Source organism: Cervus elaphus, chromosome 23 (genome assembly GCF_910594005.1).
Source record: "Cervus elaphus chromosome 23, mCerEla1.1, whole genome shotgun sequence".
Lineage (NCBI taxonomy): Eukaryota > Metazoa > Chordata > Mammalia > Artiodactyla > Cervidae > Cervus > Cervus elaphus.
Window position 1 is genome coordinate 53,355,018 of NC_057837.1, and position 26,507 is coordinate 53,381,524.

At 44.0% G+C, this 26,507-nt stretch overlaps 1 protein-coding gene across 1 annotated transcript; it reads left to right on the forward strand.

Moving 5' to 3' along the window:
* The first annotated feature begins 489 nt into the window (after positions 1-489).
* LOC122681539 (DNA replication complex GINS protein PSF1-like) lies at positions 490-26,257 on the forward strand. The gene is made up of 7 exons (XM_043883740.1): positions 490-673; positions 4,832-4,896; positions 16,185-16,283; positions 16,832-16,922; positions 19,091-19,207; positions 20,028-20,102; positions 21,773-26,257. The coding sequence occupies exons 1-7, from the start codon at positions 599-601 to the stop codon at positions 21,839-21,841; spliced, it is 591 nt and encodes a 196-aa protein (XP_043739675.1). The 5' UTR covers positions 490-598; the 3' UTR covers positions 21,842-26,257.
* The last annotated feature ends 250 nt before the right edge of the window (positions 26,258-26,507 follow it).

The following is a 26,507-nucleotide window of genomic DNA, read 5'->3' on the forward strand; positions in this document are numbered from 1 at the left end:
ACTTTAGGGCTAACCATGAGAATTACATGAAGAATGTCACAGTCTAGGTCCAGCACACAAGAGCTACCCAATAAAAGTTGTTTTCCCTTTGTTATAACACAAAAAATACACACTGCAAAACCGAACAGAACGCAACGCTGGGTCCCAACATCAATGCCCACCTTTTCCGGACCTGCCTTCTAGACCTCAAGGTGCACACGCTATCAACCAAAAGGAGAATGACTGAATCCAACGGAAGATCGGGCGTGCGTCCATCCCGAGTTGGGCTGCGTGAGAGCTGTCCTGCCGCTCAGCCTGAGCTTGGACCGAGGCCTGGACAGCGGTGGGCCTGAAGCCGGACCGAGGCCCGCAACCTCCCCAGTGCGAGGCTCCCTGGGGCACTGAGGCTGCACGGCGGAGGCAAATGTCCCCTGGCGGCCACCGTAGCCCGGAGGCCAGCAGTGCGCTCCTATTGGTCGCCGTTTTGGCGCCAAAACGGGGCGGAGGCGGGGTCCGCACTGCGCTCTTGGGAACAATAGGAGCAAAAGCCGTAGGGAACAGTGAGTGAGGCGGCCGTTTGGGTGAGAGCCGGTGGTCCAAAGGGCCCGGTGCCTGGGCCATGTTCTGCGAGAAGGCCATGGAGCTGGTCCGGGAGCTGCACCGCGCGGCCGAGGGAAGGCTGCCTGCTTTCAACGTGAGGGCGGGGTCCTCCCCAGGGCGCTTCTCTGGGGCTACACAACCCAGAGCGGGATGGGGGTGTGCCTATGGTTCTCCTCCGTGGACATGGAAGGTCGTGGGCAGGTCGGTTTTGGTGGCTTCCCGCGAGATCGGGGATTGCCGCCACTCTCCTCGCTCCCCGCCGCCTCTCGTGGGCGTCTGGCCCCTGTGAGGTGCAGAGAGACCGGGAGACGCGGTGCTAGAGCTCAGGTGTGAGTTATACTGGGGAGGTGTGAACCGGGGTGCCCTGAGGGCTGCGATGAGTGTAGCCCCACCGGAGAGCCGGCCGCGCAACACCCTCCCCGCCGGGGAAGGGCGGGCTCCGGGGCCCGGAGGTTTGCTCGTCACTACAAGGCATTTCAGAGGAGCGACGGGATCACTCTGTGTTTTGATAGCTGTCGCAGCACTTTGAGGAATGGACCGGATAGAAGAAAGACTGGTTCTGAGTGGGTTATAAATAGACCACAGAAGCGATGGATGTGGTCCACAGCCCGGTCGGGGGGCCCTGAACACCGTGTCCTAGGAGGACAGGACTGGTAGGTAGGAGGACAGGGGTGGAGGTGAGAGGAGTCGCCGGGGCGTGGAGAGACCGGCGTCTCTGGAGGCTTCACTCAGGTAGCAATGTAAACATCTGGCGGTCAGCCGGAAGAGCGTCTGGGTAAGGTGAGTTTTGAACATTCAAGAGCAGTTAGGCTGACACTTGGGTTATTTAACAGATGGGGAAACTGAGCGCCTGGAATTAAGGATCAAGTTAAAGGGCCTGTGTGAACTTGCAGCGTGTTGGAAGTGGAGCCTCAACTTGAACAGTTTTCTTCGATTCCAGTCTGTTATTCTTGCAACTTCAGGCAGTTACCTTATCTAAAAAGTTAGGAGACCACAGCGGGAGGTTCACTGGAGACACAGAACTCAGAGGAGTTGTTGTTACTGTTGTTCAGTCCATAAGTCATGCCCCAGTATTTGTGACCCCATGGACAGCAGCAGGCCAGGCTTCCCTGTCCTTCACTGTCTCCCTGACTTTGCCCAAATTTATGTCCATTGGGTCAGTGATGTCATCCAACCGTTTCACCCTCTGCAGCCCCCTTCTCCTTCATCCTACCCTCAATGTTTCGCAGCATCAGGGTCTTTTCCAGTGAATCAGCTCTTTACATCAGGTGGCCAAAGTATTGGAGCTTCAGCATCAGCATTATTCCTTCCAAGGAATATTCAAGGTTGATTTCCTTTAGGATTGACTGGTTTGATTTCCTTGCTATCCAAGGGACTATCAAGAGTCTTCTCTAACACCAAAGTTCAAAAGCATCAGTTCTTTGGTGCTCAGCCTTCTTTATGATCCAGCTGTCATATCCATACATGACTACTGGAAAAACCGTAGCTTTGACAGTAGGACCCTTTGTCTGCAAAGTGGTATCTCTGCTTTTTAAATGCTCTCTAGGCTTGTGATAGCTTTTCTTCCAAGGAGTAAGGGTCTTTTAATTTCATGACTGCAGTCACCATCTGCAGTGATTTAGGAGCCCAAGAAAATAAATTCTGCCCCTGATTCCATTTTTTCCCCATCTATTTGCCATGAAGTGATGGGACGGGATACCATGATCTTAGTTTTTTGAATGCTGAGTTTTAAGCCAGATGTTTGAGAGGGATGGAGGCTTTCCAATATGGCCCCACTAGAGTGGGAAGACTAAGTTACATGGGAAGAAACGAGCCCAAAGGCACAGGCAGACACTGCCCAAGGGGCTGGCTTTTCAGACTGTTAGTCCAGCTGTCTTTTTCGCTTGGATTTTAAGTGTTGGTTTCTTAGAAGTGTAAAATCCTGGCTTTTCTGGGTCTTAGAGGGTCTAGGTGCACCTTTTCTTGCAGTAGTGCCTACCTTTAGGGGCTGACCCCTGGGACAGCTGAGCTGGGTTAGACTAAGAATTGATCTTGATCTGATTGACCCCTCACACCCTTGACCCACACATGCTTTCGAGAATCATTCCTCCCCAGCAGATGGTAGCTGGTTTAGAGCAGGGACTCTGCCTTATTCATTCCAGAATCCCTCATGGTTAGGTGCTGTGTTTGGCAAATTGGAATGATGCACTTTGGATATGCAGAACTGATAATCATTTGAGTCTTTAGGAAAATTATCTTGAGTTCCCAGGGGCTTACAGCTGGAGGTGGGAGCACAAAATGATGCACTTCCCAGTGTGAATTTTAAAAATCAAAGTCATAAAACAATAAATAAAAATTTAAATCTGAAAATTTGGTTGTATCTTTACAAGTTTATTTCATTCTTGTCTTTTGTATACCTACTGATCTCCTAATTGTGCAAGAGTTTCAACTGTTCCTTAATATTTGTGATAAAAGGAATATTTAACTGAATTCTAGTAAATCAGACTTTTCCATATCTTTTTAACCAGTTGATGAAAAAGGAAGTAGAAGTCATGCTTTCATGTTTCATTAGAAATGATTTCTTATATTCAAGCAGGATTAAGTAGTGTAATTTTGTAATTATACCAGTAGTGCTAAAACATTTTTGCTAATGTATGTACTATAGCTCTAAAAGTAGATGGGTTGCTTATCATTGTTTTGTTTTGAGGTTTTTGTGGGGGTTTTTTTGTTTTTTTTTTTTTTGGTCATTGTTATAGCATTATTGGGTTCTTTTTTTTTTTAATTTTAATTGAAATATAGTTTATTTACAGTGTTTCAGGTGTAGGGGTTGCTTTTTGACAGACACTGTATAACATTTATGAATTTTATAAATATAATGTTTTTATCCCTCCAAGGGAAGTTTTTTAGAAATTTGCCCAATGAGATAGCAGAAAAACTCCTTTGACCTTTCTGTTTTCTATCCTGGCAGTGCATAGGTGGGGTTTTGTTTTGTTTTGTTTTGTTTTTGGTAGTAACCCTTTAAAATCCTTTTCCAATAAATAATAAGTTATTTATATGCTTCTGTCATGTGTTATTACTTCTGTAGACTATTGGTTTTTTGTCATTAGTTTTATTGAGGTATAATTTATATACAACACAGTAAACATTTTAATAGATCTTTGAGTTTTGACAAATGTATACAATCCTTGTAACCAGCAACCTAACCAAGATATCTGCTATCCCAAGGATTACCTTTTCTCTTTTGTGGCACTGGCTACCTCCCATCTGCAGCCCTAGGCAACCAAGGATTTTCTTTCCCCTACAGATTATATTTGTCTTTTTTATTGTATTTCTGGAGTTAGCATGCCAGGAATTGCAAACTTTTCTGAATGGGGCCAGTTAGAAGCATACAGTATGTACTCCTTTCTGTCTGACTTCTCAACACAATGTATTTAAGATTATCCTTAATTAGAATGTTAATTGTGTATTTTGTTGGCAATTCATTCCTTTTTTTTTTAATTGTGGTAAACGATACATAACTTAAACTTTGCCATTTCTAACCACTTTTGTGTGTACACTTCAGTGGCATTAATTATATTCCCATTGTTGTGCAACCATCACCCCTATTTCCAAAGCTTTTTCATAACCCCAAGTAAACTCTGTAGCCGTTAAGCAGTAACTCCCCACTCCTCTTCCCCCTCAGCCTGGTAACCTCTAATCTACTTTGTTTCTATGAGTGCCTATTCTAGACATTTCAGATAAGTGGAATCATACAATATTTGTCCTTTTCTGTCTGGCTTATTTCACTAAGCAGTGTTTTCAAAGTTCATGTTGTTGTGTGTATCAGCACTTTTTTTTTTTGACTGAGTAATATTCCATTAAATGGACATAGCATTTTGGCTTATCTGTTCATCAGTTGGACATTTGGATTGTTTCCACTTTTTGGCTGTTATGAGTAATCCTACTCTGCATATTTGTGCATAAGTTTTTGTATGAACTTAGGTTTTCAGTATTTTTGAGTGTATTCCTAGAAGTGGAATTGCTGGATAATATGGTAATTCTAAATTTAACTTTTTGTGGACCCACACGGCTGTTTTCTATAGGGCTGTACCATTTTGCATTCCTACCTGCATTGTACAAGGGTTCCAGTTTCTCCCCATCCTCTCCAACACTTGTCATTATAGCCATCTTAGTAGGTGTGGAAGGACTATTGGTTTTTCATAAGGTACATAAGCATAGAGTATTGCTACAAACTTGGTGGGTGAATTAATGAGTGTAATTTTATATGTTCCAGGAAGATGGACTGAGGCAAGTTCTGGAGGAGATGAAAGCTTTATATGAGCAAAACCAATCTGATGTGTAAGTTGGTAAGCTTCATATTTTAAAACAATTTAAGAAGTACAATGTTGAAGTCAGATCATCTTAATATTAGTTTTTAGATATGATTTGGTTTTCTCTGTGACCCTGATCATGCCCTGGCTATACAGAAGTAGAATGATTTGTGTTCATGATTGTTATGTCTATAGGGACCGAGTAGCGCTTGGCCCATGGTAAGTGTTCGATAAATACTTATTGTTTGACTGGTATTGAAAGAAAAAAAATTCAAAACGACTCCATTTTAGATAGCACCGCCATTTTGAGTGAAAACCCCCTCCCGAGAAGAAGGAAAAAAAAACTTTTTCAAACCAACCAATCAGAAGAAGACAAGTTGCCCTCTACCCCCTAGGCAATCTAAGAAGGGCGGGAAAGTCCCTCACCCCACCAATCAGTAGTTAACAAGACTTCCCGCTTCCCCTGCTGCACAGTATGAATTAACCAATCCCTTAAGCTTCCCTTCCCGCTTCCTCTGCTATACAGTATAAAAAAGATTTGCTGCTTTCACTCGGGGCTCCTTCGCCATTGTGTGAAGAGAGTCCCTGCTCAAGCTTGTAATAAAGTTCCTCACTGCTTTTGCATCGATCCACAGCTCCGGTGGTGTTTGGTGGGATTCCGCGATCCGGGTACAACATTTTGGGGGCTCGTCTGGAATCCCCTGAGCCCTCCAGGACCCGCGCTTCGGAGGACGAACGGCCAGTAAGCAGTAGCAGCAGCTGCATCTGTATCTGTAGGGGGGCCCCAATCTGTAGCTGGATTTAGACCTAGGCGGACGCGCCGATATGGTCTCCAGCAGGGAGCAGGAAGAGACGTCTTCCTGTATATATATATATACACCTCTGATATACATCTGATATACTCTGTACTTTTTGTTCTCGGAATTGCGCGCGCTGTTATTTGTCTGGTGTGTTGTCTTGTTTGTTCATTGTGTGACTGACTGACGATGGGACAGACCCAATCTGGATGCTCTCCGCTTACCTTAATAACTGACCATTTCAAAGAAGTTAGAGCTTGAGCTCATAATCTGAGTGTAGAAATTAAAAAATCTCAGATGGTTATCTTTTGCAGTGCTGAATGGCCCAGCTTTAATGTAGGCTGGCCTCCTGAAGGGACTTTCGACTTAAGGACTGTCCGGAGAGTTCGAGAAATCATCCTCAGACCTCGGAGCGGACATCCAGACCAGGTCCCATATATCCTGGTTTGGGAAGATTTAATAGTCAGCCCAACCCCTTTGGATCCAACCCTTTTTACCTCCGCAGGCAGCAGCAGCCACGGAGATCCTAGTGGCTGAAGAAAAGAAAAAGCCTCCGGCTGCCCCCTTTGCCCCTGTTTTACAGGAAGATTTGACTCTTGATCTCCTTATCACACCTCCACCATATTCTCTCCCTCCTCCTATTCAGCCCGAACCCCCACTCCCCCAACCTTCCCCAGAAGCGCTGGGGGAGGACCTGCAATGAACACCCGAAATCGTAAGGCCACCTCCCCTGGGGGGCCTGCCGACTCTACTTCAGCAGCTATTCTTCCTCTCAGGGCTCTGGGTCCCCCTGATGCTGATGGAAATCAACCCATTCAATATTGGCCCTTTTCTACTAGTGATTTATACAATTGTAGGACCCAGAATGCCCCATTTTCAGGGAGACCTAAAGAGCTTATTAATTTGTTAGAAACTGTTCTGTTCACTCATCAACCTACATGGGACGATTGTCAGCAGCTACTCCAGGTATTATTCACCACAGAAGAAAGAAAGGGATCCAGCTAGAGGCGCGGAAACTGGTGCCAGGAGATAATAGGCAACCCACGGCTAACCCTGCGACGATTAACTCTTCCTTCCCTTTATCTAGGCCACAGTGGGACTCTAACACGGCAGAAGGTAAGGAGCGGCTCCGGGTCTACCGCCAGACTCTGTTGGGGGGGTCTCAAAGCGGCCGCTCGCAGGCCCACTAATTTGGCTAAGGTAGGTAATGTACAGCAAGGGAGAGAAGAGAGTCCTGCGGCGTTCCTGGAGAGACTGATGGACGCATTCCGTCAGTACACTCCCATGGACCCTGAGGCGGAAGATGCTAGGTCAGCCTTAATAATGCATTTTATTAATCAGTCAGCCCCAGATATAAGGAAGAAGTTACAGAAGATAGATAGATTAGGTGAAAAATCTATTCAAGGTCTGATGGCAGTAGCAGAAAAAGTTTATAATAACCGAGAGACACTTGAAGAGAAGCAGACTAGAGCCGCCGACCGACAGACCCAAAATATGGCTCGCATTCTCCTGGCAGCCACCAGCGCCTAGCCTAATGAATGAGAAAAGAGATTGAGACAATTGGCAGAAGGTAAGCCGAAACCCAACCCCTAGGAAAAACCAAAATTAGGACGGAACCAGTGTGCATATTGTAAGAAAGAAGGACATTGGGTTAAAGATTGCCTTAAAAAGTTCAAATAAGGAACCAACGTTTTGACTCTGGGGGACCTGAGCGACTAGGGGAGATGGGGCCCGGGACCCCTTCCCGATCCCAGGATAACCTTAAAAGTGGAGGGGACCCCAGTTGAGTTTTTAGTGGACGCTGGGGCCGAACATTCTGTCCTGCTTGACCCACGGGGAAAACTCTCTTCAAAGACTTCATGGGTGCAAGGGGCCACTGGTATGAAAAAATATTCATGGACTACCCGAAGAAACATAGATCTGAGCATGGGCCGGGTATCCCACTCTTTCATGGTCATACCAGACTGCCCCTACCCACTGCTTGGGCGAGACTTGCTAACCAAAATAGGAGCCCAGATCCATTTCTCACCTGAGGGGATAGATGTTACAGACCCGGCCGGGAGGCTGGTACAAGTTCTAACCATGCAAATAGAAGATGAGTACAGATTACACCAAGGCTCCCCCGAAGTAGTCCCTGAGGCTGATATGCAACAGTGGCTTAATGAATACCCACAAGCCTGGGCAGAAACCGGAGGTCCAGGCTTAGCCAAACATCGGCCCCCAATTTATATTGAACTCAAACCAGGAGCAGAGGCCGTCAGAGTCAAGCAATATCAGATGCCACAAGAGGCACAAAGAGGTATTCGCCCTCACATTCGCAGGCTGTTGGCTCAGGGCATCCTACGCCCATGCCAATTCAACTGGAATACCCGCCTTCTCCCAGTCAGAAAGCCGGGGTCCAGTGACTACAGGCCAGTGCAGGATTTGAGACAAGTTAACCAACGGGTAATGGACATCCACCCCACAGTACCAAACCCCTATACTCTTTTGAGCTCTTTGAACCCCAGTCACCAGTGGCATACGGTACTGGACTTAAAAGATGCTTTTTTTAGCCTCCCCCTGGCACCCAAAAGCCAGAATATTTTCACCTTCGAATGGTCAGATCCAGAGGAAGGCATTCACGGGCAACTAACTTGGACGAGACTACCACAAGGATTCAAGAACTCACCCACAATCTTCGACGAAGCATTACATGAGGACCTGGGTGAGTACCGTATCCACCACCCACGGGTTACCTTGCTACAGTATGTAGACAACCTTTTGTTGGCCACAGAATCCCAACAAACCTGTCTGGAGGCAACCAGAGACTTGCTGTATACTTTAGGTGAGCTGGGATATCGGGCCTCCGCAAAGAAAGCACAAATTGGCAGACAAGAGGTTCATTACCTGGGATACATATTAAAAGAAGGACAGCGGTGGCTGTCCAAAGCTAGAAAAGAGACTGTTAAAGATCCCTAAGCCCCAGAGTCAATGCGGAATTAGAGAATTTCTGAGGTCCACTGGATTCTGTAGATTATGGATCCCAGGTTTTGCTGAAATGGCAAGACCACTATACCAGGCAACAAAAGAGACTATACCATTTGCCTGGACAGAGGAAATGGATAAAGCCTTCCAGGACATTAAGGCAGCCCTCCTGTCAGCCCCTGCCCTAGGTCTGCCTGACGTCACTAAGCCCTTCCTTCTCTATGTAGATGAGAGCAGAGGGGTAGCCAAAGGGGTGTTCCTCCAGAAACTGGGACCTTGGAAAAGACCAGTGGCATATCTTTCAAAAAGACTGGACCCAATGGCTAGTGGATGGCCTCCCTGCTTGCGTATGGTGGCTGCTGTGGCCTTATTAGTAAAAGACGCTGGCAAATTAACCCTGGGACAAGAACTGCAAATAACAACCCCTCATGCCATAGAGGGTATATTGAGACAACCTCCAGATCGATGGATCAGTAACGCTAGACTGACCCATTACCAGGGACTACTACTAAACCCTACCAAGATCATTTTTCAGCCGCCAACTATCTTGAACCCAGCCTCACTCCTGCCGGATCCAGACCTGGACGCTCCACTACATGACTGTGCTGACATCCTGGCTCAGGTATGTAGGGTCTGAGCTGATCTGAAAGACGTCCCCCTTCCGGATACTGAACTGACTTGGTACACAGATGGGAGCAGCTTCATACAGAATGGACAAAGGTATGCGGGTGCGGCTGTGACCACGGAGACAGAAGTCATATGGGCTGCCCCTTTGGCCCATGGGACATCGGCCCAAAAAGCCAAACTTATAGCATTGACTGAAGCACTCAAAAGAGGTAGAGAAAAAAACCTGACCGTTTATACTGACAGCAGATACGCCTTTGCCACAGCACACATTCATGGGGCCATCTATAGAGAGAGAGGGCTCCTGACGGCTGAAGGAAAAACTATAAAAAATAAAGAAACAATTCTTGAGCTTCTACAGGCCCTCTAGCCGCCCAAGAAACTGGCCATAGTCCACTGCCCAGGCCACCAAAGAGGCGACTCCCCCGTGGCAAGAGGCAATCGACTGGCTGATCTTTCGGCCAAGGAGGCTGCTCTAGCATCTGTTACCCCAGTTTTGGCAGCTCAACTCCCTGACCCAGGGACCATGACTCTACCCGATAACCCCGAATACAGTGAAACAGATATAAAATGGATTAACTCCTTACCTATGACTCAATTTAAAAATGGCTGGTGGAAAGACGCTAAGTCAGCGCCTATCTTACCTGAAAAACTGGGGACAGAACTGCTCTGGAAAATTCATAATGCAACCCATTTAGGGGCGAAAAAAATGCAAGATCTCGTTAGAACTGCAAAGATTGTCATCAAAGACTACTGGGCGAAAACAGAAAAAATTGCCTCAGACTGTGAGGCTTGCCTGTTAACTAACCCAACAAAGACTTCAGGAGCAACCAAAGGAGCCAGAGAAAGGGGAACACGCCCTGGAGCCTACTGGGAAGTAGACTTTACTGAGGTAAAACCGGGACAATATGGATATAGATACCTGCTGGTCTTCATTGATACTTTTTCTGGATGGGTAGAGGCCTACCCAACAAAAAAGGAGACAGCCCAGGTAGTAACAAAAAAACTTAAGAAGAGATCCTGCCGCGTTTTGGATTCCCTACACAGGTAGGTTCCAATAGCGGTCCTGCCTTTGTCTCCAAGGTAAGTCAGGGACTGGCAGCGGTTCTGGGGACAAATTGGAAATTACATTGTGCCTATCGACCCCAGAGTTCAGGGCAAGTAGAAAGAATGAACAGAACTTTAAAAGAGACCTTGACCAAATTAACCCTAGAGACTGGCGGGGACTGGGTGGCGCTCCTCCCCTTTGCCTTGTTCCGGGTACGGAAGTCACATTACATGTTGAGGCTAACCCCCTTTGAAATTGTGTTCGGGAGGCCTCCCCCTATTGTACCTAGTTTAAAGACTGATTTAATAGCCGACTTACCTTTGATGCTCTGTTTTCCTCTCTCCAACTCCTCCAACGGGTACACAAAGACATTTGGAAACGGCTAGAAGCCCTATACCTCACCAAGCCACCGCCTGAACCGCATCGTTTCCATCCAGGAGATTGGGTCTATGTTCGAAGACACCACTCAGACACCCTCGAACCACGCTGGAAAGGACCCTACTCCGTCATTTTGGTCACACCAACGGCCCTCAAAGTAGGTGGTATATCAACGTGGGTCCACTTCTCACATGTGAGGCCTGCTGATCCTTTCACCGACATCCACGAGGTTCTGCCACAATGGAGAGTCTCCAAGCATCCGGACAACCCACTCAAGTTAAAACTTCAGAAACGCCCCAAAGAAGTATCTCCCTCTTAAGGTACTTTGTGCTCTGGGCAGCCATCCAAGGGCTTACCTCAGCCAATCCCCATCAACCGGTTAACATGACTTGGATGGTCTACAACCCTGAGACCGGAGAAATACTTAATTCGAGTTCCAACGTAGCCCCCAAAGGGACATGGTGGCCTGTATTGACCTTTGATTTGTGCGTCCTGGCAGCCGACAGTAACGGCTTCCGTGGTCCCAGTCAACTGAGTGACTTCATCGGGAGCCCTCAGTTTGGGACTCTCGGCCTTTTTGACTGGGCCTTCCAGGGAGACACACCATGCACAATACCAACACCCATATATGTCTGCCCGGGGGGAGGAAGGGATCGCAACCAAATTGCAAAATGTGGGGGAGTTGATTCTTTTTATTGCGCCGCTTGGGGATGTGAAACTACAGGAACGGTCCATTGGCTCACCAATCCCGACAAAGACCTCATTCAGGTAAAATTACCCCAAGATTCCCCACCATGTAAGACGCTGTCGTCTAAACCTGGACAGTGTTTTCCGTTACAGATTAAGTTCACTGATGAGGGAAAAAAGTTTACCAGGTGGGACGTAGGCAGAGCCTGGGGCCTACGTCTTTATCAGACTGGATTCGATAGTGGAGTCCGGTTTGAGCTCAGATTAAAGCTGGGACCACTCTTTGGCCCCCAAGGTAGCTTTGGGACCAAACCAGGTGATAGCCCCAAAACCTTCCCAGATGACAACCCCAAAACCTCCCTCCCAGAACCAAAGTCGGGATACTGGGCCTACTCCACACACTCCCCCCATAGCTCCCCCCATAGTTGACATGTCCCCACCTACAGACCCCCTTATAAAAATGATCTCAGCTTACCTTACCCTTAATGCCTCTCGTCCGGACTTAACAAATGGCTGCTGGCTCTGCTATAATATTAGGCCTCCTTATTATGAGGCAGTTGCTTTTTCTTCAGGATTCAATATGACTGCCAATATCTCAGCCTGTAGATGGCAGCAACAACCTGGTACGGGCCGCCTGACAGTAAGCTCCATTACGGGTATAGGCACCTGCATAGGAGCTATCCCTGAGACTTATCAACACCTATGTAATCACACAGTCCCTATGACTAACCTCACTAATTCCACTCACCAGTGGATCATCCCACCAGAAAATGGGTGGTGGGCTTGCTCCACCAGACTAACTCCGTGTGCCCATCAGGCGGCACTAAAAACCTCCCAAGATTTCTGTGTCCTAGTCCATCTAATCCCCCGGCTAAACTAGTATTCAGAAGAAGAACTGCAACCAAGGTTAGAGACACTAGGTCAGTATAGGGTAAAAAGAGAACCCGTCACTGCCCTAACTAACTGTCCTGTTGGGATTGGGGGCTATAGGAACTGGAAGTGGAATTGCAGCCTTAATGCTCCAAGATAAACAGTATAACCAGCTAAGGGCTGCAATAGATGAAGATATTGAACAGCTTGAAAAATCATTTCCCACCTCCAAGAATCCTTAAGTTCTCTGGCTGAGATAGTGTTACAAAATAGAAGGGGTTTAGATCTGCTGTTCTTACAACAAGGAGGACTACGTGCAGCCCTAGGAGAAGAATGCTGTTTTTAATTTGACCATTCAGGAGTAGTACAGAAATCTCTTCAAAAAGTTAGAGAAGGCCTAAGCAGGCAAAAACAAGAAAGAGAAAATGAACAATCATGGTTTGAGTCTTGGTTTAATACTTCCCCTTGGTTGACTACCCTGATTTCTTCTCTATTAGTACCCCTCATTCTACTGTTATTAATCTTAACTATAGGTCCCTGCATATTAAATAGAATTATGTCCTTTGTAAAAGATAGATTCAATGCCGTTCACCTGTTGTTACTCAGATCTCAGTATTCGACTGTCCCCACAGACGATATACAAGACCCATGATTGGGCCTTTCATAGGAACAAAGAGAGGGGGAAATGTGAAAGAAAAAAAATTCAAAATGACTCCATTTTAGATAGCGCCGCCATTTTGAGTGAAAACCCCCTCCCAAGAAAAAGAAAAAAAAAACTTTTTCAAACCAACCAATCAGAAGAAGACAAGTTGCCCTCCACCCCTAGGCAATCTAAGAAGGGCGGGAAAGTCCCTCACCCTACCAATCAGTAGTTAACAAGACTTCCAGCTTCCCCTGCTGCACGGTATGAATTAACCAATCCCTTAAGCTTCCCTTCCTGTTTCCTCTGCTATACAGTATAAAGAAGATTCGCCACATTCACTCAGGGCTCCTTCGCCATTGTGTGAAGAGAGTCCCTGCTCGAGCTTGTAATAAAGTTCCTCACTGCTTTTGCATAAATCCGCGGCTCCGGTGGTGTTTGGTGGGATTCCGCGATCCGGGTACAACAGTATGACTTCAAAGGATTCAGGATGGATCCGAAAGAGGTGAGATGGGAACAAGGAACAGACGAAACAAGTGAAGTGTATTGTTTACATCAGGTGAGGACTTAGTGGTTTAAAGGGAGAACAGGCAGTTTGCAAATTGAGCAGGAGTAGCAGTGACTTTCAAAAGCTTAAGTGAAGTTCACTGGGAACTTGTGCTGCAGAACGATACAGCTTGGTGAGTTAGAGGGTTCTGGAGTTGCAGAATATTTAGAGCCAAGCATGGTAGTTGGCACAATGGAGGATCTGGGGTGAACAACAGACTTAAGAGGATCCTTTGACTGGGTGAAGAATAAGACGCAAGAGTACTGGCTGCTGGAGGAAAAATGAGTTATTGAGAGCTCAACCAGGAGAGAAGTCTGTCTGCACATGAGATTTCATCCTTGGCCTTGTTAGGTAGTGTTTTTATCAGTTCGTTGGACATAGAAATCAGCGTGTTGTTAGGGTTTGTGGAGCACACAGAACATTTTGCAATGACTGTGTTTGAGGATAGATACCAATGAACAAGGAACTGCTGTGCAAGAGGTCTGCAGTAAATGTAAGGGAAATGGAAAGTCCTGAACTCAGGTTCCCAAGTCATTCATTTGTTCATGCAACAGGCATGCACTAGACACGAGCTGAAAAAGGGCTCTGGTGTTTCAATTCTAAACAGCAGAATCAAGAGGTTTGCCCCCGTGGCCCTCAGTGTCAGGCAGAAGACAGATGTTCAATGCAGGTAAACCAGGTCGGACTACGTACTGTGAAGGGAAACACAGCACTCGGAGAGAGAGTAATACACTGAAAATATGAGTAGATTGAGAAATCCTGGAAATTGTCTCTAAGGAAGAGACACTTCAGCTGGAGCCTGAAGAAGTAGGTTTTAGCGAGGAAGTAATTGTGGGCACAGAGCATTTCTAATTGGAGGAAACAGCATGTGCAAAGGCCCTGAGGCATGAAAGAGGGCGGGATGCTCAGGGACCTGATCATTACCAAAGGCCAAAGGCCAGTGTGGCTGAAACTTAGTGAGCAGGCAAAGGGCAACAACCAGATGAGATTTTTAAGCATGTGGGGGAGGTGGTGGCATGTTTGTGTTCTCACGGCTGCCATGTGGATAGTGGATGGTGGGACTGAGAGGGAATATGGTGGTCATGCAGGTGACAGGAAGGGTGCGCCAGACTAGGGGAAAAGAGAGCAGTTTACAGACCTATTTAGGAGGTAACTGAACAGGCCTTGGTCCAGTAAAGGAATTATTTTCCTGTATTCATACCATTGGGAAATTCAGGATCCAAAATTCCATGCCCTATCCTCCTAGTTTGGTTCTGGGCAGGACAGTCACTATTACCAGTTTCTGGTTAAAATTCTTTGTCAGAAGAAATCTATTTAATTGCTCACACGGAAATGTGAATTTTTTAAGGAAGTTCTTGGGTATTTTAATCAAGTACTTTGATGTTAAGTTGGGTGTTTTATTTGTGCTATTTCATTATAATCAAGAGCACATTGTAAACAATGTGGAGAGTAAATCTAACATTTGTAGAGTGGCAGAAGTGTCTGGAAGAGATCTAGAAGATGTGGTACATCTATGTACATGGTACAGATCTAGAAGACATGGGAAATATATTTTGCCTTTATTTTCAGGGCCTATAGCAGGCACAAACATTTTGTATTTCTCTGTTGCCTTTTAAAACTCCATAGTAGATACTGATTAGTTCTATACATATGGTTTGGTTTTGTTTTCCTCTTTTTTTTCAATTGTGGTTAAGATACACACCAGTGATAGCTCAGTGGTAAAGAATCTGCCTGCCAGTGCGGGAGATGTGCATTAATCCCTGGGTCGGGAAAGATGTCCTAGAGAAGGAAATGGCAACCCACCCCGGTTTTCTTGCCTGGAAAATTCCATGGACAGAGGAGCCTGGCAGGCTACAGTCCATGGCGTCAGAAAGACGGACACTACTGAGTGACTGAGCACACATACTGTTGAGTGTATTCAAAACATTCATAATGTCATATCGCCATCACCACCACCACCTTCTCCAGAACTCTTCATTTTACAAAACTGAAACACCATACCCAATAAACAATTGTACATGTGATTGGAAAAGGTGATAGTTGTCTAATATCTAAGGAGACATATATTTTATAGGGTAAAACCAAAATTTTCTCCCTCTTTGTGTGAAGGACTGTAAAGTGCAAACATAGTTGAAAATGAAGAACTATTTCTTGGATGAGTTGGAGGAGCATTTGACTTTAGAGTCCTTAGCTCAGTTTATGAGAATGAGGATTTGGAAGTATTGATACCATAGAAAGAGGACTCCATAGGATGAGAACATGAGGTGAGGCCATAATCTTATGCCCCATGATATTTGATCTCTTGTCCCAGCATGAAAAAGGGATTCTTTTTAGTGAGGCAAAAGGTTGTCATTTGGAGACAATGGATATTAACCAGTGTGCAAAACGCAATGTGCCACATGGCTAAACAAAGCAATGGGAGTGTGATCCTAGGCAAATTAGTTAGGTGTTTTTAAATTTTTTTTTGAAAGAATTTAAGTTTGTCCACACAGCTTGCAGGATCTTAGTTCCCTGACCAGAGATTGAACCTGTACCCTCGGCAATGAAAGTGCAGTGTCTTAACCACTGGACCACCAGGGAATTCCCTGGCTCTTTTCTATTTTATTCTATTAGCAAAAGCTCCGATGTGGAGGCAGGTACTATTTAGGTAGGTTAACTACTAACATAAATGGCTAAAAACAAGTATGGAGTCAGTTGTTAGCTGACTTTGAAAATTTAACCTGTACTCAATAGACATTCCTTTCCTGAAATGTTTTGCCAGGAATGAAGCAAAGTCAAGTGGACGAGGTGACCTGATACCAACCATCAAGTTTCGACACTGTTCTTTGCTGAGAAATCGGCGCTGCGCTGTAGCCTACCTGTGAGCATCTCTGTCTGCGGGGTGGCGGGGAGCGGTGGGGGGTTCCCATCCCAGTGGGTGTCAGGAATTCTCCGAGTTGTCTCTCTTTCATGAGCATTCTGAAGTTTCTCTTTTTTTCACTTAAACATTTTTTATTATGGAAAATGACAGTATTCTTAAAGCTAGGGAATAATATTACAACCCCCCGTGGAGCCATCATATAGGTCAGACAGTTCTTAACATTATGCCATAATTGCTTCATCTTTTTTTATGCTAAACATTAGACATTTTACCACTGAATAGGTTTCTTATGCATCTTTAAGAAATAAGGGCCTTTGGGGCCTTTTCTCACATGACCACTGTATAGTTCTCATATCTGGAGCAGTGAACATACCTTCACAGCATCCATCCAGTCTGTTCCTATTTTCCATGTTGTCCCAAAGGTGTCGTACAGTGGTTTGTTTGCCTCTGGAATCAAATCAAAGTCCACATGTTACCTTCTGGTGGTTGAGCCTTAAGCCTCTCCTGATCAAGACAACTTCTGATCCAACACCATATTAATGTTCTAGGTATGACCGGCTGCTTCGGATTAGAGCACTCAGGTGGGAATATGGCAGTGTCTTGCCAAGTGCTTTACGATTTCACATGTCTGCTGAAGAAGTAAGTTAGCACTCTTGTTCAAATCTGTAAGTTAAGAAACTGGCTGAGCTTCTGGCATTGTTTGTGGTGGTGGTGGTTTAGTCGCTAAGTCATATCCGACTCTTGCAATCCCATGGACTGTAGCCCACCAGCCTCCTCTGTCCATGAGGATTTTCTAGGCAAGAATACTGGAGTGGGTTGCCAGTTCCTTCTCCAGGGGGCCTTCCCAACCAGGGATTGAACCCAGGTCTCCTGCATTGCAGGCAGATTGTTTACCAACTGAGCTATGAGGGAAGCCCCCTGGCATTGTTTTGTAATAGTATTTATAGTACTTGTCTTTTTGTTTTAACATTTGCTTTTCAGTAGTTTTTTGTCTGTTTGAGAATGGTAGGAGTAATTCTAAATGCCGTATGGAAAACTACTATTACTTAACAAAATAAAGGGTCCCGTTATGTTAGCTGCTAGTGATGCATCAGTAGGATTCAAAACTGGCATTATTATTTAGAAGTTCTTCATAAAATATGTGTGGGTACATATTTTGCTTGGGGCTTCCCAGGTGGCGCTTGTGGTAAAGAACTTGCCTGCCAGTGCAGGAGACATAAGTGATGTGAGTTCAATCCTTGGGTCGGGAAGATCCCCTGAAGGAGGGCTTGGCAACCCAATCCAGTATTCTTGCCTGGATGATCCCATGGACGGGGTGCCTTGGCAGGCTACAGTCCATAGGGTTGCAGATAATTGGACACGACTGAAGAGACTCAGCACGCACACACATACTTTGCTTATCTTTGTGAATGTGTGATGAATTCCTGATTTATCCGGTCACTGAGGCACAGTATTTAAGGACACAGGATTGAAGGCAAGCAAACTAGTGTAGAAACCTTGGCTCTGCTTCTGAGAAATCCTAGGCAGGCAACTCCATCCCTCTATGTGCCTAAATCCCCTCATTTACAAAGTGAAGGTCATAGCACCTACTGCAGTGACTTCGGACACTAACTACCTAGTTAGACCAAACTTCATAGGTTAAGACTGCCCTCACTTCAGACACCAGCCATGGATTGGGGGTTCCCAGGGCCACTCTCCCTTCTGACCAACTGGCTACAAATTCAGAGGTTTCCACTCTCCCCTCAGGTTTGAGGCTTTTAGCCTCTTGATATCATTGCAGAGAGGAGAGGGGAGCTAGAAGGAGGGCTCCGTCACCTGTGATTCAGTCCGTCACGGTTTGATCAATCAGTGCAGCCTGTGTCATGACACTCCGGAGTTGTGTGAGCTTCCCTGGTTGACACGACCCATGTGCATTGTTCCACATCAGTGTGCTGGGAGGGTGGTGTGTCCTGATCCCTCAGGGAGAGGAAATCAAAGCTTCACATTTGGGACCTTCCCAGACCTCACCCTGGCTGTCTCTTCCTTTGGCTGGTTCTAATTTGTATTCCTTTCACTACAGTACAACAGTGACTGTCAGGACAGTGCTTTGCTGGGTCCTGTGAGTCGTTCTGGCAGAGTATTAAACCTGAGGGAGGGGTGTACGTGTGTATGTATGCACGCACACACTTCACTAGTGAAGGATATGAAGATGTTTCTCTGTACAGTCTTTTCGGAGTTACCTTGTTTTATCTTTCACAAAGATCTACAGTACTGGAATATATTTTTGTGAATAATGTACGAGCCAAGTTTCATGTCTGTGGGGGGGGCTTTCTTTTGTCTTAGTCTATTTGTCCTTGTACCGATTTCATACTGCTGAAATGACTGTAATTTTGTAATACTTCTTAAGTAAGTTTTCCCATTTTGTTCTTCTTTTTTCAAGTGTCTTAACTATTTTTGGCTTTTTGCATTTCCATGCAAATTTCAGACTCCTTCGTCAAGTTCGATTTTTTTCAACAATTGGAGTTTTGATCGAGAAAGACTTGGATCTATAGATCAGTTAACATTATTATAATATTGAATTGTTCAGTCCTTGAAAGTGGTATATCATTCTGCATTTTTAGGTACCAATATGCAGAATGACCAATACCTACTGTTCTAGGTACCAGTGCCTGGTTCATAATAGGCAATCAATAATATTTGTAGTTTGAATGAGTGGTCATTGTAAAGATGCATGTGGGCATATGTGCTGTTTTTGAAAGGTATAGTGTACAGTTTCTGCAAGTTTATTTTCTTACAGCTTTGTCAAATGGCCATCTTTATGTTTCCAGATGGACTGGTTCAATCGTTATAAAAAGTCCCTTGCTACCTACATGAGGTCATTGGGAGGAGACAAAGGTTTGGACATCACACAGGATATGAAACCTCCAAAAAGCCTATATATAGAAGTAAGTATACCTTTAAAAAAAATGAGTGTTTCTTTGATGCACAAAGTGTGCTGACTTTTGTCCAAGGGAGTGGGTATATGACTGTATACTAGTGTATATAGGCATACCTTGGTGACACCATAGGTTTGGTTTCTGACTCACAATGAAGCGAATATTCACTCAAACATGTCACACAAATCCTTTGGTTTCCCAGTGCATGTAAAAGTTATGCTTACACTAGTCTGTTGAGTATGTGTTAGCATTATATACATATTTTATTGCTAAAAAATCCTGCCATCTGACAATGCAGGGTTGACTCAAATCTTCAGTTTGTAAAAAAAAAAAAATCAATATGAAAAGCACAATAAAGCAAAAAACAAACGAGAGGAAACATAAACCCAAGCCAAAACTTTTACCTGTAGGTGGTGGTGCGAATAGGATTGAACAGCTAAAAATTTTTGGCTGTACCTGTTTTTTAAAAGTTTTAACTTTAGAACCATGTAAGTATTTTACATATTGTTAAAACAAAGTGAAATCAAAGTGAAAATCCAACCCAAAACTCTCTTTGGCAGCTCCTTCAGTTTCCTTGCTGTCGGTGCTGACCTACACATATATTCAGAGATTTGCCATTTTTCCTCCTCCCCGCCAGTGGACAATGAAACTAGTGGACACTGGAACCACTAGTATGCCTCAGTAAGGAACACTAAGCCTAAGTACACAGAGAAGAAGCCCACAGAGCCTGATACTTCCCTTAGGTACATGTATGGCCCCCAGCTACTTGATGGTTACTTCATAATAAAAAATAATTTAGATATTATAAAACATCAGTTTTTCTTTTCAGGTGCGGTGTCTAAAAGGCTACGGAGAATTTGAAGTTGAGGATGGTACTTCAGTGCTATTAAAAAAAAATAGCCAGGTATTTACTGTCTTAGGATACTTTAAATTTTGTAAGAGTGCTGAATGATGGAGATGTTGGAGTCAGTAGCTAAATAAATATCACCTTGCCATGATCATTTGTGTCATAGGCATTAAGTTTATCATAAAATATCCTTTTATCCTTTTTCTAAAGACTTGAAGCAAACGTTGCATATAGTAAGAAAGGGCTGATACGGTTGGCCCTTAAACATCAAGTAGAGATTATGGGTGCAGTAGACTGCCTGCTCCCCACAGGCTCTAGGTGCACGGGCTTCCACTGTGGCAGCACGCGGGTTTGGCAGTTGTGGCGTGTGGGCTCTGTGGCATGTGGACCCTAGGGTTTGTGGGCAGAAGCCTTCCTCTTGATGAGACTTTTGTCTCTCAGTATCACTCTATAAAACTGGGGTAACTTAAAAGCATCAGCTACTGTCGTGGACATTAAGAGGCTTCTAACATGTCTGAGCACATCAGAAATAAGTTTTCTATAAAATCTGTATTATAGATCACCCACATAATGTGAAATATTAATAGGGAAACATTTTCCTACCACACAGTCCTTTATTCTTGACTCTACAGGGCATGTTTCTCATTGCCCAGAAATGAGAACAAGTGTCTTTAGTAGACATTAGAATAACTGTTCAATGAACAACTCCATCGTTTTTTTCCTTTTTTTTTACATTTCATAGTTGTAAGACTTAATTCAGTTAAGTCAGACATCAGTCCTTGGCCCGTGGGTCTTCATGACTGGTGGGCAGGAGTTTCTTTGGTCGTGGGTCCCACGTGAGGCCTTGAGTTTGTGAAGGACTGTCAGGTGCACGGTGCTGCTGAAGTGGCTTCCACTTCCTTGAGTACTTGCCGCGCTCTCTCCTTCAGTTCACCTTCTAGAGTTCTCTGCGCTGCACTTCCTAATGCAGTTTTTCATTTTTACTCAAATACCTATGTCTGTCTAGTCTTTGAGATTCCTTTAGTCACCTGTGAGCTTGAAAAGTCTTCCTGCCTGACTGCCTGCACCTCCCCACTCCAGAATTTAGTAAATGTTCCCTTCTGTGTTAAGCCTTGCTGTTTGGGAGGGAATGAGACCAGGAGATACCGTTCCACCTCAGAATGAGAGCAGTGTGCTCTCTGGAGACATGGAGGATGAGCCTTAGCTGGGCACCACCTTCCTCACACACAGCACATGGCCAGCATCCACGGGTTACAAAGACTTTTCATCCTTGAAAAACACGGGAGAAGAGTTGCACTCTTAGTAGCGGAATGACTGTTCAGACATAGATCCTCGAAGAGGTTTAGTGGAGAAGACACTCCTTCCATTTGCCTTCTTGGTGAACTGTTGCCACATCCCTTGTGATGTGTGGCCCAGATCACCTACCTGGCTTTCCTGTGCATAAACCTAAAAATGCAAACACTGAGGAAAATACCTACTAGAATTCAGAAGTCTTTAGTTTAAATTTAACTTAAGAAAGTATGAATTTGTTTATAAAATTCAGATTTTAGTACAGCTCTAAGTAACATCAATTTAATTGATGAAAATAGCAAATATACTTAAGCTTAGCTTTTAACTACTTCACTGGTGCAGTTTGAAATATTCAGCATGCATTGCTGCTTTTTAATGACACATGTAACTTAAAATAATGCTCTTCATTCCTCTCTCTTCCTCCCCCCTCCCCTCAGCACTTTTTACCTCGGTGGAAGTGCGAGCAGCTGATTAGACAAGGCATTCTGGAGCACGTGCTGTCATGACCCCTGGGCGGATGGCTGCTAAGACTCCCTCCTGGTGTGAGACTGCACCCAACCAAGGTCACTTCTCCACCTCCCCAAGGCCCACTGCCTTTTGGTTCTAAAATTGAGACATTCTTTAACCAGGAATGCTTGGCGGAGGAGTATGGTTTGTTTTTTTCTTTTCATTTGGATGTTAGTTTCTCTTTTATTTCATTTCTGAATATAATTCCATTACCTTGCATGGTAAACATATTTGTGAATCTATGTTGTGTTTGTACTTTGAAGTATTGGTTCTCAAAAGAGAATTTGCACTCTGGCCGTACAGAGACTCCACAGACATCCACCTGCTGTCACAGCTCTAGAGCGAAGTCTACGATCAGGGTTCTAACAGATGCTCTGCCTAAAGAGAATGCTTCCCAGCTCGTATACTGCCATCTTCTCATTCTGTCTTCACAACATGCGAGAGGTTTGATTTTCTATTGTCCAGGATTCTACCCTCTGTGTAGTAAGTTGTATCTGTAATCATAACGTTTCTACAATTCCCAAAATACTATCGTGTGTTTTAGCTTCATTTAGCTACATTCATTACATGTTCATCTCTTAAACATTGAGGGAGAGTTTCGCCTGGATGTATAGGGAGGTCTTATGTCCCTGGGCCTCTTGTATTGTTGCTGGAAGTGTGCCTGTGCAAGCCAGGGAGCTGGATTTCTGAAGTTTGTGTTTCCAAATCACATGGGCAGGTGGAGCCGGTGGTCTTTAGAGAACACAATGGATTTTGCCCATTTCCAGCAGTGGTGGCTGGTCTTGCTCGTGCCTGTCTGCGAGCTTGTGTGGCAGGATATCCATTTTGGAAAGGGAAGTTGAGATTGGGGCTAGGAAAGGAATTTTGTGCAGTTTCCCCCCAAGAGTCACGTTGACCAAGAAGTCACATGAAGAGCTGATCAGCTAAGTGGAGGGTAATTTCTACTGCCCAATAAAATGATAGGCGGAGAGGCACCAGGTGGTCCTACCTGCTGGTCAATGGCCTTTCTCCACCAGTCCCCTCCATGACCAGCCCAGTAATCTCAGAGACATTCAAGTTTAAAATACAGATAAACCCCGTACCTGGCACTCTCTGCAGTATATTTCTTAAACAGGAATATTTCTGGCCAAAATTCTACTCAAGTAGTCAAGCTATGAGAGCCTCCACCTAGGTTGTGGATCTGCATATTTTCACAACACATGTATTAATACTTAGTCACCAAGTGGCCCTTGGCAGATTCTTTTCCAGGCTCTGCGGTTCATAGGCTCTGTTTCCCGACCAGAGATTGAACCTGTGCCCTGGGCATTGAAAGCACAGAGCCCTAAAATAATTCCTTCCATAGATTCATAGCCAGATCGGATTTTCATCTGAATCTCTGCCAATAAACAATGAGGAAAATTTCCCTAATGAGTGGGGTGGATGATGTGTTAACTGTAGCTCAGTGGTCACTGCCCTTGCATCCTGTTCTTCCAAGCATGTGGGACCACGTGCAGGTGAGCCCTGAGGCCATGTGAGTCAGCTGTGAGGAGGAGCCTGCGGCAGAGGCCGCGGCCCTGTTGCCGGCCCAGCATCATTTCTGTATATAAACCATAGATGTACTTTTCTGATTCATTACCAAAATAAAATAATTATGTTTCTTACTTGAAGTAAATATATACTGGCTGAAAAATTAAAGTGTTGTAGGTTTTATTGATTTATGTTGACTGGTCCTATAGAGTTGTGGCTAGAATTTTAAAATGCATGTTTTTTTATTTAAGAGTAATAAGTGCACAATTAAAAAGATAAAAGAAAACATACAATGTAGAAAATGAAAGTAAGTTCCTATTTTACCTACTGAATGCCACCGTCCAGTGTGCCCATTGTTAACTGATTACGGATATAAAGTACATTCCCATTTCAGGTGTTTTTCCAATGAAATACTTTCCAGTTTTTATTCCTCATGTGAATGGAATCTTCTTTTCTATTTTCTAACAGGTTTTGGATGATAAATATTAAAAATATTTAATATTTATTAATACTATTAATAATTAGCATTAATTATATTTAATTGTATTATACATTAATTAGTATCAATTATTAATATTAAATATTAAAAAGCAGTAAATTATGACTTGGCCACTTTCTTATATAAAGTCATTTCTTATTCACATTGATTTTGTCATCTGGAACTTTCAGAAAAATGTTGACTACTGCTGGTAATAGCTGACAGCTTATCCTTTTCCTAATTTGACCTGAATGACACAGTCTTCTTCATCACTCCACCCCCTACTTCTCCAGGAAAAACTCACAAGACTTGTGGCCTTCTTCAGTGCAACCTGAAACTTCAAAATACATTTAAAACCGTAGTTAAAAAAAAAAAGTAAAACGGTGGTAATTAACAAACATGATTTTTTCCAAGTGCACTTTTGGAACTTGAGTGATGATCATATATGGTTTCTCACTTAACTCCCTAAAGTTATGGATTACATATATGTAACTGTTGCACTATCTTACAGTCCATTTGTAATTCTTCTTGGCCATGGTGTGTTAACCATTCATTGAACTGCAAGATTTGATTTGCTGTTATTTTATTGTGAAATTTTGCAACTTTGAGTGGTGCTGTTTTATAGTGCTTAGCAAGAGGGGATGGATGTGTATGTATTCACACATGTGTCTGCTTTGTCGGTGTTTTCAGCCATTGTTCCTATGAAACAGCTATCCAAACACAATGGCTTTAAACCACACCACTCTTGACCTTTGCAGTTCTGCAGGTTTGCTGGGCTCAGCTGGGAGGTTCTGCAGCTCTTGCTTGGGGTCCCTGATGCAGTTGCATTCCTCTGGTAACCTGACTCGTATGGCTTGGCCTCTGTTCTCCGTGTGGGCCTCTTGCGAGGTTCTATCCAGTGAGCTGATTGGGCTTCTTACCTGGCAGCTTGGGACCCTGCAAGGTTAAGAAGGTGGATGTGTATGCTGCTAGTTTTCTGAACGACTAGGCCGGTAGTGAACTAGCACCATTTTCTGCCAAATTCAGTCAACTAATACAGCCCCAGGTGCTCAGAGTCAATGAAGAGGCCACATGAAGCATGTAAAGGCAGGACAGCAAGAGGCCCCACAGTCAGATGGGGTGTCAGGGTTCTGGTGTCAGTTTTCAGTGGTGCACGTTCCTTTATTTTTCACAGAAATGTACCTTTTAAAATAGCACTAATACCTATATAACTATCTCAGTATGAATCTTCTTTGGAGAGATACTTGATGAATTTTTGTCTTTTCTTTGTTTGAGGTCAAACTTTTCTACTTTTTCTTAAGTTAATTTCAGTCAGTCTTTTTTTCTAAGCTTTTTTAATCTATATTTTGAAATGTATCACGGAATTTTTTTTTCTTTTCACTACATATGATTATCCCCAATATGTGTCTGTCTTTCCTTTTTGGTCTTAGTCCTATAACCAGAAGAAGTGTCTGTAATGATACTGCATTAATGCTTTAGGATGTAGTGGAGGGAGATGCTAATTTCACATGGTCTATTGCTTTTCACAATTAATGGTATTTTAGGATGAGTTGAATTCATTCTGTTTTGTAACTTTACAAAAACAATGTTTTCATATAGTACAAAATGCAGTAACAAAGAAGGTAGCCATCTACAAAGTCAAAGACAGAGGCCTCAGGAAAAACAAACCTGCTAATAAGTTTGATCTTGGATTTCTAGCCTCCAGAATTGTAAGAAAATAAATTTATTTTGATTCAGTCACCCTTGTAATATTCTGTTTTGGCAGCCCCTGCAAACTAATATAGGGTGTTTAGTATCTTTTTTTTTTTTAATGTATTTCCCTAATAGAGAGACACTTGAACAGTTTCCATCCTTTTGCTGTTATAGACAGAGCTATATGGGTAACCTTGTACATACATCATTTTACACATACATAGCTTGGTGTGTAGGATAATTGTAAATTTGATGGGATTTGTAATTTTTATAGGAATTATAATTTGTACTACACCAGAAATTATGAGAGTCACTCCCCCTCACCTTCTTTGCCAACAGTATGTTATTTCCAGTTGGGGCTGTTACAGAAAAGATGCCAGGAACGTTGATGTACAAGTCTGTTACGGATGCGTATGTCTTTTCCTTTGGGCAGATAACTAGGAGTAAAATGGCTAGGTCTTCATGTAGGTGTGATTTTAACTTTTGAAGAAACTTCCAAACTCCTCCAAGGTGGTTGTGGATTTGCATTCACACCAGCAGTGTATGAGTTTGAGTTCTTCTACATCCCCTCCAATACTTGGTATGATTAGCCTTTTAAATTTTACCCATTCTAATCAGAGTGTAGTACTGTCTCACTGAGATTTTAATTTGTATTAAAATCAAAGTAAAGAGATGGAAATACCAGACCACCTGACCTGCCTCCTGAGAAATCTGTATGCAGGTCAAGAAGCAACAGGTAGAACTGGACATGGAACAACAGGGACTGGTTCCAAATCAGGAAAGAAGTACATCAAGACTATATATTGTCATCCTGCTTATATAACTTACATGCAGAGTACATCATGAGAAACACTAGTCTGCAAGAAGCACAAGCTGGAATCAAGATTGCTGGGAGAAATATCAATAACCTCAGTTATGCAGATGACACCACCCTTATGGCAGAAAGCGAAGAAGAACTAAAGAACCTCTTGATGAAAGTGAAAGAGGAG